Source organism: Dunckerocampus dactyliophorus, chromosome 14 (assembly GCF_027744805.1).
Source record: "Dunckerocampus dactyliophorus isolate RoL2022-P2 chromosome 14, RoL_Ddac_1.1, whole genome shotgun sequence".
NCBI classification, from domain to species: domain Eukaryota; kingdom Metazoa; phylum Chordata; class Actinopteri; order Syngnathiformes; family Syngnathidae; genus Dunckerocampus; species Dunckerocampus dactyliophorus.
The window spans coordinates 22,412,442-22,425,833 of NC_072832.1; the positions used below are offsets into that span (position 1 = coordinate 22,412,442).

A 13,392-nucleotide genomic window follows, 5' to 3' on the forward strand; every position below is an offset into this window, starting at 1 on the left:
GAAGCTGCACTCTAAGCAACATGGGAACTGTAGTTCTTTTAGACATAAATTAACCGCATCGTTTAGCATGCAGCAAGTAGTGCATTGTATTCTAGAATTTACGGTAATAGTATTTTTTTATATACATAAACAAATGAATCATCAATCAACATTTTACGATACTGAATAATAAATGTGTCCTCTTAAAGTTAAAAACATATTTATTCCAGTACATTTAAATACAGTGACTATAAAAGCAACACTGTACATGTATGTATGTACATAAATGAACAATTAGAAGTACAAGTATTGCATTTTTTTTCTTTACTTGAAAAACAAATACTGGTGCAGTCACGTGGTATCTGGAATCACATATTTTTTATAGCTATAGACAAATGTAATCAAAATTAGCATGGCACTTATAAGGCATGTTCTGCAAACACATATAACCAAATAAATCCTGATTAGACAATGTAACAGCATGTTAAAGTCTTGGACACCCTATGGACAAAGCAGTATACACAAAAAATTCTTGTTGAGGTGACAGCTTATGTTGCTTGGAAAACCACAGCTTTGTACCTGCACATTCCCAAAAGAGCTAATAGGACCGTAGTCTTTAGCTGCAGTAAACCGGATTGTCTGTCCCAGAGTGCTTACGACATGTCTTTTAGAGACAAAATGACCATCCAGTGTCGTCAGAGGCCAACTTCAAAGCCCTCTGTTGTTGCAAACAGATGTGCAGCTCAGTGCCAACTTTTGTGCACCGACGGCAAAGTGACCGCAGAGTCACAATAGCTGAACAATCAAGAGATGTCCTCTTTTATTTCATTGACACTTTCAGACAACGAGGCTCCTGCTTACAAACAAAAAATTCTCAAGATTTTCTGCAGTCCTTTGAGGAGAACATCCTGTATTTATAAGAGTGTGGCGGTGGGTTGAAAAGAGGAAGTGCTCCATGTTTTGAAGTTCAAGTGGCTGACGTCTTAATTAGCGCATGCCTGCTTCCTCCATCAACCATTAATCACTGCGGTCACATCAGTCACGTGATGAGCTGGACAACAGACGTTGTAGCCTTTGGTGTGGGGCAATAATGGGTCAAGAGGCTCAGTGGGGGAAGGTGGTAGTGTAAGGGCTTTCTTTGAGTGGAATCTTCCTGCCTTTGTAGTCTCTTCTTTTGAAACAGTAGTGCCCTTTCAGGTTTGTTTTGACCAAATAACCCCCCTCCTCATGAACCCAGTACATGCAAATGTAGCAATAGCAAAGAATAACACAGACTGTGCTGAAGTATTCGAAAATATGTACTAGCGTTGGATTAAATTACTTTTTTCACTCTGACTGATAGACAACTACCTTTTTCATAATTTAAACAACACACATACAAGTACAAAACAACTAATGACAGTACAAAATAATTATTGAAAAAATAAGAAAATATTTCTTAATAATAGAAGATGTGGTTTGACAGAACAAACAGCGTTGGAAATACGATGTTGAAGAGATGCCTTAAAAGTGTGTACGAAGTATAAATATAGAAATAACTTTATGCTATGTGTGAGCATCACTGCGACATATTGATTTCTTTCACTACAGCTTTTGTCTCCACAGAAAACGTGAACACCAATTCACCTCTCGCCAAGGTAGATAATAGTCTTTAAAAAGTCTCTGAGAGTCTGCAGTCACTTGACAGACTACATGGAAATGAATGTTGTACAGCCTATGTTCCTGTAGGTATAACATTGCAAGAGTGACTGTTATGTCAAATCCAAAAAACATGTAACAGAGGTAAGTGTTATTCCTGTTCTGTCCTCCACCTTCATTGTTGTGGTCTTATCTGCAGGAACACGACTGAACAGACATATTAGGGTAAATCTTGAGTACTAGATCCTTGGATTCTTCTTGGTAGAGCACTGCCAGAGGACTAATCTTCTCCGGTACGCAGCAGGGTTCCGGAACTCCGGAAATGATCCCAACAGCTCGGACTATGCTTTGGATGGTGGCATGGTTCGAGGGCCTCACCACCTGGGAAAAGTTACAGGAGAGGGTGATATGATATGTGGCTAGTATGAAACCAAATGGGATAGTTTCAGTGGTTGTGCTCTTACCTTGGGCATGGGGAATCCACATGTGCCCGAGCAGTAGTAGGCATCGAAGGCCTTGGGTGCGATGACCCATTCGCTCCAGCCAATGTCTGCAAAATCCACTCTGAGGTTCCTCCTGGAGCATCCTTGGTGCCGGGTGTCTCCCCACTGCCTTCTCCTGGCCTTACGCATGGTTTGTTCATCAAAACTCAAGATTTGTGAGCGAGGGTGAGCACTGCCCTTTTTGTGCTTCCTGCCATCCCTCCCCTCATGTCTGTGCTCGTGCCTTCGACTGTCCACAACTTCAGTTCGACTATCTTTGTGTCTCCTCACAAATGAGTCTTGAGATTTGGGCTCGTCTGATGTTCTTTTACTTGATTCTTCTCTGTGATGCCCTCCTCTACCTTGCTGGACTCCTTCTTCTTGGCTCTTTCTTTTCTTTTCCTGCTTTCCCACTTTCATTTTGGGTTTGATTGCCGGGTACCACAAGCTCTCCCAAAGGTCGTCCTTCCTGTATCCATCAAGCCGATAGTCTACCTCAGGCAGCTCATTGTTCTCAATGGAGTCTGGGAGAGAAGTTGCTTCCCGCCTCACGCGTCCTTTCAAGTCTGGTAAGAAATTGGGTCCTTGTAGGAGGTGAGGGGACTGCGAGGGCTCTACTCTGTCTGATAATGGGTCATACCTCTGAAGGCTTGGGGCCACACTGTTAGGCTCTGCCAAGGCTTGGTCATCTGCAAAGACTACCAGGTACGACATGCCTGATTCCTCTGCCTTTCTCTGGTAATGCTGCCCTAAGTCCAACTCCACTGACACTAGGAGGTGACCCTTGTCCCGCGCCTTCTTTATGACCTGGGTCACGTCTTTCATCTGCCACACCCCTCTCCTGTGTGGATGGAAGGTCGCATTGCCAAGGAATGACCCCAATGACCCAGAACTGACCCCTGACCCGGAGGAGGTAGCGCGAAAGAGCAGGCTGATGGACGGAGATGGGTGCGTGGCAGAGGGACGGCAGGATGGGCTCTTGAAGCGTTTACACATCCAGGCCTTTGGAGGAGGGAGACGTCCTAACAGGAAGTGGAATGTGGCTGAGAGGATGACCTCCGAGTCCTGGAGGGTTGTAAGGTTTAGGTGGTACACTGTCCTGAGGTCAGAGGGCACTGCAAAGACAATCCATCAATCAGTGAGCATGTTAGTGTCAATGCTACACATCCCATAGCAAAAACTATTCAGTCAAGACTCAGTCAGTATATGCTTCTATCACTATTTACAGTGTTGGTTCTGCTACTGCTATATAACATCGCCACATGTCTCTACAACAATAATTGTCAACTAGTGGGTCACGGACCTGTTTTCAGTGGGTTGTGGGTTGTGGTGCTATTTGAAACCTACTGCCATAGAAGACTAACAACATTTGTTAGTCCACTGCCATTCAGATGTTGAATGTGCCAGCCCTGTCACTTGTTGAACATTACAACGTGTAAGTATTTTATGCTTATTATATATCAGCTTTTTAAGTGGAATGTTAGTTATCCATTTAAGTGTCATGGAGATCGTAATATTTGGGATTTTCAATGTACTAAGCCAAACCAGCTGAGAACTACTGCTCTTGGCTGTCTCTCTTCCGCTACAGAATATCCTCTGTCAATCTACAGTATCTTTAATAAGTTGTCAAAGCAGATGGCCGCCCGAAATGGAAGCTTCTTTTTGCTTTGGTCACCAAATGAACTTGAGACATCATTTACAAAATGAATACTTTTATAAATGTTGAAAAAAATAGAAGTATCGTCCTGGGACATACTGTTTAGCTACTCACAGGTACTTCCATGTTTTTGTTTCAATTGGCCAAATGAACCAATATTTGTTTTACATCTTCCACTATTTGTTCTAGTTGATTTTGGACACTATCACAGCCAAACGGTGATTTGCATCATTACAGGATACAAATATTTTCCAGCACAGAGAATAGTACCCTGCTATAGAACCTAATTTGAACTGTATAAGTTGATAAAAGCCATGTAAAAATACAGGAAAGATTTGGGTTAAGCTGTAAAAGTGATTAACACAATCTAAAGTAGTGCAATTAAACACCTTTCCTTGTTAAAAAGCTGTTACATGACCAGGCTGAGTGGCTGGGACATGCCTGCAGAAGCTGCTCTGTAAGAGGAACCAGACTCTGGAGGATGTGGGTGGCAGGGGTGGAGGTTCAAGCAGAGGGAACTCTCCAGATTCACGATGAACATTAACTTCCAACAGCGGACGTATTGTTCATTGTGTAAGAGTTCAGCGGAAGTATGGACTGACTCAGGAGATATACATTACCTCAGATTCGGCCTGCATATGGAAATGCTTACCTCAAGCTTTGCCCTAAGCCCTTTTAATACAGCCTGCACCCTCTGCCCATGCAGGCACCACGACACAATCGACTGTTTTAACAGGTCTTCCATTGTTGTGAGAACTCCCTCACATCTCTCCTTAGATTACACGCATCCATTGCAGTCAAAATACACGCCTGTTATGTTACGCCATGTGAGAAGTACATGGGATGTAAATAAGTTATAAAAACAGCATCAAAAGACTCCCCACCACCCCTCACCCCCTTGACTCCAGGACGTGGAGTCACACATGTCCCAGAGCCACAACACAAACACAGAAGCCATGACAATGACACTCTGAGGCGCCTGTGGTTTGGACCAGACATGAAGTGGGGCAACGCGGCTCGCACGGTATCACACCGGGCAGCTGCTTCAGTGTGCAAACATCAGTTAAATGCATTCTCAGACTGTTCCAAAACAATCACACCTATTTTAGAGCACCAGGCTGAGCCATGAAGCCCCACTGAAATCTTGTTATGGCCACCGACTGGCCACAACATTAGGTACACTTGCCGACTGTAATGATATTCATATCAAGAACGGGATCAAACATTTATGTCGTGAAGTGCTTATTATTTTTGGTGCACTGCCTTAAATCAAACTGATGGGTGTTTGTAATTTTGTCTAGATTATTTATTTGCATAAGAGCTGCCAGCATCGTACAGTAGTCGTAGTAGTCTAATATTGTTGTGTTTATCAAGATATGCATTAATAACTTGTGGTTAGTGCTGACAGCTATTGCAAGCTAAAATAATCCAACTCGGGCAAGTTATTTTTTGTTTACACAGGTTTTCCTGTTTAAAGTTGGGCATACTTTTATATTTAACGCACCTTGGCTTGCTCTGAAGCTCCTGACCGTGTTCCCCTCTTTGATGTGCTGTTCGCTGTTGTATCTCTCATACAGTTTGGACATATGCTGGAGAACCACGTCTTGATCCACGTCACCCGAGGAGGAGGACTGCGGAAAGCTTGCGTCCTGCGCGCTCCTATGCGCCATCCTGACAGACGCCACAGCGAGGAAACAGTTGAACATCAACAGAGGCAGGTGCGTCGATACCATCGCGGAAATCGTTCTTAAATTATAATATCTAGGGGGGGAAAACTCCAGGACGAGCAAAGTTGTGGCGGGAAAAGGGTTAAAAAGTGGACTCCAGTGGCGCGTCAAGACAGAAATGCCGTGCGTAAAAGTTCAACGCAGCGCAATGAGCTTCCATGTGCACCCTTAAGGTGTGTAGTGGAGCAGCTACTTTTATTTCCACTTGTGTGTGTGAGTGTGAGAGAGGCTTGCCGGGCTGCTGACGTACACTCCAGTGGGGCCAAAGAGCTCTCTGTTAAGCCCTCAGCAGCCAGCAGTGGAGGTCATGATGTTGACACCCCGCCCCTCTTTTTCTTTTTCACATGATCATGATGCTGTGTTCTTGCTGCAGTGTGCCACTCCAACACACTGATGTAGTGTCCCGCAGCACAATTTGTGCCTCATTTGTTTAGCAAGTGCTCACACAAAGCCCACTGTTGAAACCTTTTTTTTAATTTGGCAATTCCACGTCAACATTTCCAGCTCCACTTATTATTTCCAGTAAAAGCTTTTGACAGTCTCCCAGTCACACATAATTAGCATAGAAACACCTACAATAATAGTCAGAATAACCACCCAAGGGCTATTGTTAGTAACAGTCATCCACATTTGCGGTGTGTCCTGCGGTTTATTGTGAAATACTGCGGTGGGATTAAACTCCTAAAGGGGACTTTCTGTGAATTTGTCAATGGCGAACACTGGCGGTTGCGTTATTGCCGCCTTTACCACAATATAGTCCACTTTTTTTGTATTTAATTTCTGTGCGCCCATAACTTATTTTCAGTGTGTCTGCTATGTCTGGAGCTTTATAGCGACAATGCTTGTTTTGTGGAAGTGGTGGTCTCCAGCAGAGAGGCTGTAACTAGCTGGGGCCTCTCGGGTCACCCTCTGTCACCACCACACATGCAAAACACACACTCAGGACTATGTAACACTTTTCTGGCCCCCAAATATGTGAATGTTTGAGACACTGTGGAGTTATGGCTATAGTGTGACAGGCAAACAAACAAGGAGATGCTGCCTCCCTCCATCAGTGATTGATTACTATGTGGTTACTTGTGTGATATACTGCCACCCTCTTGCTTAAGGGTGAAATACAGTGAGGATTGTGACTTTTGAAGTAAACCGCAGTGTAAATTCACACAATTTCTGAAGAAAAACAAATGCTAGATGTTTATTTGGAAGTAAAACAATCAAAAAAGTTGTGACATCCACAACCAAAACATGGTCGTCACTGGGAGGTCCCGGTTTTAGATCAAGCACTAAGATGACAACATGAAATTCCTTTGACCTCTCCCTCTGAATATGTAGGGCGGTCCAAGATTAATGTTATCTGATTAAGATTATGGCTCTCTCCATCACCACTGTATGGAAAGCAGCTGAGACAAGATCCATCAAGATAAAAACAGGATGCTGCGATTGTTGTTCAGTCAAAGAACTTCATTTTCATGTACGATTTAGCACAAAATTATTGTCTTCTAAAGGGGCAAAACTATAGAAAAAAACCTTGGATATACTTTAGACATCCATGCAGAGCTTGGACAGTAATCCCTCGCCACTTTGCGCTTCAAATTTTGCGGCTTCACTCTCCCACAGTTTTTCCAAAATATATATTTATATAGTTTCACGGTTGAATACAGCCTATTATTAGTAAAAATATGCATCTTTAAGTACATTTTTACATATTTTTTCCCAAAATTATGCACAAATTACAAGCACAAGTATAAGACATTGAAAGATGTTGTGATGATATGTAGTATTCTACACTGGTCACTAGGTGTCAGTAATGTTACTGTAATGTTTGGTGAGACACACAAGCACCAGACTTGTTTGCCAGAACAGGCTTTTGGTGCAAGTCTGAATTATCTCCCGGCAGGCATGATAATCCGTAACACGAGCTATTCATGCCAAGCTAAAACTCAACTCTGAACCCCACTTTGAGTCTTATTTATTTCTTATATGTCTTATTTTCTCTTTGTATGTCTATTATGTTGGGTAATATGAGTGCAAAGGTGACTGTAGGGGTGTTATTTCATGTCGAGAGTGCTGTAATAATGTTAAAACCCCTATTTAGAAGGTTGTAAACAGGTTTTATATGCTCTAATGACAAAAATATTCTATTTATAAATAAGGAATCCTTCTTTCACGGAAATTCACTTATCACGATCGGGTCTGGAACCAATTAACTGCGATAAATGAGGAATTACTGCATAGCAGTATATCTTTATTGTATTTTTACCTAAGATTTATATTTACTGTCCTCTGAAAAAGTCTTAACACTGAGAATCTTGAGGGGACCATAATTCCAGTGTACTGTTGTTATAGATGCCAGCTGGTGTACTTGTGTGTAAGTACTTTGGTAAACCTTACTCCCTAACACCTTAAAGGAAAACTGCACTTTTTGGGGAATTTTACCCATCATCCACAATCCTTATCTGAGACTTGAACACACATGGCTTCTCTTTTCTGTGCGTTCTAAAGATATAAAAACAGCTAAAGAGACAGCTTCGAATGCGCGTAATGGGGTGCAGCTATTACGCCAAAAGACTTCTGAAAAAACCTCCAAAAACCGCCAGCAACGCTCCATTTACATAATGTGACCTACAGCGACATTGATATTATTATTATTAACATTGTTATGCCAAAGAAGTACTTTACTGGCGGAGTGACACCTCGCCATTCCACACCAGCTAGCCATTAGTCGGCTAGCGACTATCTTCACCACACCCTCGCTCATAGCGAGTCATATTGGCGCTGCCGCCACTGCTGTGTTTTTGTTTCTGAGTTTGGAAAAGTTAACGCTAGGTGTAGGCGTTCCTTTCTATGTTGCTATGTGAAACCAATGCGCCCAGGAAGGACATTCCTGGAATGCTTGAAATGACCAAAGTACAGCAAAATACTGTAAGTATGACATGTTATCATGAATGTACCTGTTACTACATGCTCACAGCATGGATAGAAAACCATAAAACCTTGTTGGAGGTTTTCGAAGGTGCTTTAATAGCAGGCTTTCAAGGCAGATTACGTTCCATTACGTGCATTAATTAGCTGCCTCTTTTTAGCTGTTGTTATATCTTTAGAACATACAGAAAAGAGAAAGACGTGTGTTCATGACTCAAATAATGGGCAAAATTCTCCCCAAATGTGCAGATTTCCTTTAAGAGTCATGCAGGACATCGAGTTGACAATCCGGGTTTAAACTCAATGGCTAATGCTCTCGACTCTGATTTTGCCGACCCTGGTTGGAGCCCGGGTGGAACACGGAGCTGGCTGGACCAGACGGGTTACACTGTGACATTCTGAAGCAGAGCATGATGGGAAATGGGACTGCATGGCAGTTTGCAGTCCACCATAACGACCTCCATCTCAGTTAATGAATCAATCAGCTGTTAGGCCCGACTCTTTATTTCCCTTAAATCTTGAGTTGTCATTGTACTAAAAAACAATTTGGGCAATCTAATGCTTCTAACTTTGTGAAAACAGTATATTGAAGGCCCCAACGCAACACTCATAAAGGCATGCCTTGCTGAGTTTGGTGTGGAGCAACTAGCGAACCCTGACCTCAAGCTCATTAAAGACCTTTGGGAGCCAGCAGGCCCTCTCTTAGGTCTCAATCCCACCACACCACCTTGTAGAAAGTCTTCTCCCTTTTTAGTCTGCGTGGAAATCTCCAACCAGGGATTGCTGATGTAATAATACAGCACCAGACAGCAGATTTACACAGAACATAATCTGTCATTTTGGTGATGACATGCTGGACCACTAAATCCAGGATTCATGGGATGTGAGCCCTCACTGCCCGCCGCTGATTTGTGCAACAATTCACCATTGGATTTGAATCCGACCTCTTAAGACTGTGTTTCTGGACCATGGTGTGTGACAGCTTGTTCAACACGGAGGTCTTCTTGTGGGGCCATCCAAGTCAAACAGGACTCGGTTTCTGCTCTCTGCGGGGGTATGGAGGAGCGTGAGGGATTAACAGGGCAGCGTGTGGTTCTGAAAATACTCCTGCATTCACACCTGTGTATTGGAATAAATGCAACATATCTGGAGGTCAGCATCGCTGTTTGTTTATGGGCTTGCAGGATTTGGAGGAGGTCAGATAAAGAGCCATATTTTCATCACTCAGGCTCTCACCAAACAGAATAGTGCGGTGTAAATTGGGGGTTGGGCTACCTTGGCAATGTCTTGAAGATCGTAAAAATAAAGAGGTGGTAGTTTGAGCTAAATGCTGGCATGTGGTGTATCCTACAGGATGTTTACAACAGCTTACCTAAGAAATATTTTATAGGTTGACAGAACAACAGGTCACACTCTCTAACACACAAGCGATTCCTCTGGACTGAAACGACCAAGTTTTAGTTTGAAGGACTCTTTAAGACATCAAGGTTCCTTTTATACAGACAAAAACAATAGTTCATTAAAGCTGCAAGACAATGCTTCACTTACACAAAACACATTTTTTAATGTTTTACCAGAGAAAATCCCAAGTTGTCACACTGATAATTTGCTAATTCATTTCTGAGACTCAGACTCAACCAATTTTGAGGGCGCGTTGCCAGGGAAGAGCACAACAGGACAAAATATTTTTACACCTACTAAGCTAACTTTTGCTATGTTTTAAAGGATAACTGCGCTTTTTGATCAAAAATTTAAGAACAGAGGCTATAAAAGCCAAAATCTGCTCAAAATGTTCATTTTCTGTCAGGCATTCACACTGTCAGGCCGTCCTGATGGCTAAAGCTAAGAAGCTTTCTCTTTTTGAACGTGGTCGGATTGTGGAGCTGCATAAGCAAGGCCTCTCACAGCGTGCCATTGCTGCTGAGGTTGGGTGCAGTAAATCAGTCATTCTACATTTTTTGAAAGATCCTGAGCATTATGGAACAAAAAATTCCAGTGGAAGACACAAAAAAAATCACACATGCGCTGAGCCGGAGGATCCGATTGGCTGTCCATCAAGACACAGGGCGGTCTTCCACTCACATTAAGGCCCTTACTGGTGCCGACTGCAGCGCGGGAAAAGGGTTTAAAAAACAAAAAAGAAATTCAAAGACCTCGTCTCCTACAACGCCACAAAACTGCCCGTTTAGACTTTGCCAGGCGGCATCAAACATGGGACATTGAAAGGTGGAAAAAAGTTTTATTCTCTGATGGGAAAAAATGTAACCTTGACGGCCCAGATGGCTTCCAACGTTACTGGCATGACAAGGAGATCCCACCTGAGATGTTTTCTACTTGGCACAGTGGAGGGGGTCCATCATGATCTGGGGTGCTTTTTCATTCAGTGGAACACTGGAGCTTCAGGTGGTGCAGGGTCGTCAAACGGCATCTGCTTACATGCAGATGTTGCAGCAGGCATCCCTCATGACTGAGGGCCCTCGTCTGTGTGGTAACAGCTGGGTTTTTCAACAGGACAACGCTGCAATTCACAATGCTGGCTTGACCAAAGACTTCTTCAGGGAGAATAACATCACTCTTTTGGACCATCCTGCATGTTCCCTGCATTAACTTTTACCATGAATAGTCCCCCATTTTCTCTACTAGCCATCTATTCAGGTTGTTTTGATTTGTCTCCTTGCATGCAAGTTTTATTCAACTTTACCTCTCATTATTCTCAAAGAACTTCTCAAAGTCTCGTCGTCTCTCGTCTATTTTGGTAGCAGCGGATTGTCCCTTGACATACGTTTACATTTATTTTGTATACCCGCGTAACTGATTAGTAAAAACAAATAATTACAAGCTATAATCTTTGAGTCTAAAATAGGTAGATATGTTTTTGGACTGAATAAGTCATATTGGTATTGTATTATTATTTTTTGCCCTAATGCGCTGCGTTGCCAAAGTATCAGTATTGGTATTAGCGATACCTAGCTCTGTTTCACTTACAGTATTGTATCAGTAACATAACATGCGATATCAGCCATCACTGCTCACACAAACGCTAACCTCATCCCTCGCCAACCTCATCAATATAAAATGTAGCAGTTTTTTGTACATTTAGTGAAAAATGTTGAGTTATGACATCATATAGTGCTTTGTTCTTTTTGGGTACAATTTCTAGCACAATTCTATAGGCAAATAATGTGAGCAGAAACATTGAAACCAAGCAAGAAAATGAAAGATCTGGTAAATTATGAACTATGTACAGCTGGAAATGTATGTTTTAGCAGGATTAGCAAAGGGTGTAATGAAAGACCAGGAATCCCACCATGTGAATGTCATTCAGTCAACCTTTACGTGTGTGTGCGTGTGTGTTCGCATATGTGTGTGTATGTGACCAAGGAGACTATAGTCATGGTAGGGGTATAACTCTGTGACCCATTAACATGGTTAATAAAACATTCATAGAAGCAGAGGAATGTTATGGTTTGTCTGTGTGTGTGTGTGCGTGTGTGTGTATGTTTATGCTAACGCATGTGTGTGCATGCATGCATGTGTGTAATAGCAGGAGAATGTGCATGCGTGTGTGTTCTTGTGGCTGTGATGTTGGTCCTCGGCGGTGACCCCATGGAGTGCACCATTCTGTTAGCAAACAAAGGGCCGGCTGTTCCCCCTTACTTCAACCGTGGACCGTTCCAGCGCTGCCGACTGTCCACCGCGGCCGAGCTAACCAAATATTTCTCTTCCTGCTGCTGAATTTGTCTCAATAAATAGGTTTACGTTTTGGGGGTTTTCTTTCTCTGTCGGCTCTTTCAACTGAGGTCCCGAAACACTCAGGTGGCCTCCTAATCTCGTGCTTTTCAGCGTGGAACGTGGCGCCTTTTTGAACTGGGACGTCCTGAGTCTTGCGTGGAATAACATCCCAGAGTAAACTCTCTGTGGGAGTATTATTTCATCTTTTCTTGACACCTAACTGATTCCAATTCATTTTTGCTGCAATTCTACTTCCAAAGCGTGTGCAAAAGCACAGAGAGATGCTTTGTGCTCTGTCAGCGACACTTTTTTTCTTGGAGTGCCACTCAGTCACTTGACAGAAGGGCTGATTAGAGATTAAGCTAAATAAATACAATACACAAGTGTGTCGAACTGATGATCTTTGTACCCTGCGCCACTGCACGGCAACGTTATCCACTAACAGAAACATCAATGTTCTACTCCTTTTAACAGGCCACAACATTAAGTACACCCACACAAAGTATTCAATATACAGTGGTGCCTTGGTTAACATCATTAATCTGTTCCAGAAGCTCAGACTCAAACCAAAACGGGTTCTAACCAAAGCAAATTTCCCCATAGAAAATAATGGAAATCTAATTAATCCGTTCCAGACACCCAAAAATGTTAACACAAAACATATTTTATACACAATAATTATAGTTTCACATGCAAAAATGATGCAAAAATAATTACAAATGACAACAGAATGGACAACTGAGCATTTAACATCACTTTTACCCAGTTTTATTGGGGGAAAAAAAACACAAAACTATGAATTAACAAAATAGGCAAACATATTATTCTGCTGCAACCACATTTGCAAAAATGTAAAAAGTATATCAAACTAAATATCAATGTTCTAGAACCAATAAACATGTACCTTTGCGTTTAATATAAAAAATGGGGGCAGTGACGTAGTGGAAATGCGCCGGCGAGTAAGGAGACTCTGGCTGCCGCGAACATGCTACGATGAGTTTGAATGATTACTGTATGTTTTGTCGTTGGAAGCAGAAATGAGTGTTATGGATGTAAAATGAGACAGCAGCAACACAGAGTGTCGATGCGCCACCGGATTGGTAAACTGTTACGTGGGAACCGGAGTAGATGTGTGTGTACTGTGATGGAGCCACTCCCGTCACATTTACATACCTCTGAAAAGACAACAGTCTTCTCTTTCAGCTACAAAATTCAGAGGTCTTGCGCCCTTGTCTCAGTACGGCCTTTCTCTTTC

The 13,392-nt window shown here is 42.5% G+C and overlaps 1 protein-coding gene across 1 annotated transcript; it reads right to left on the reverse strand.

Moving 5' to 3' along the window:
* Positions 1–229: 229 nt before the first annotated feature.
* On the reverse strand, positions 230–5,735 carry LOC129193924 (growth/differentiation factor 10-like). Its single transcript, XM_054798731.1, has 3 exons — positions 5,261–5,735; positions 2,082–3,214; positions 230–1,998 (listed from the first exon to the last, which is right to left on the reverse strand). Exons 1-3 carry the CDS (start codon positions 5,487–5,489, stop codon positions 1,807–1,809), a joined length of 1,554 nt encoding a protein of 517 aa, XP_054654706.1. The 5' UTR covers positions 5,490–5,735; the 3' UTR covers positions 230–1,806.
* Positions 5,736–13,392: the final 7,657 nt, after the last annotated feature.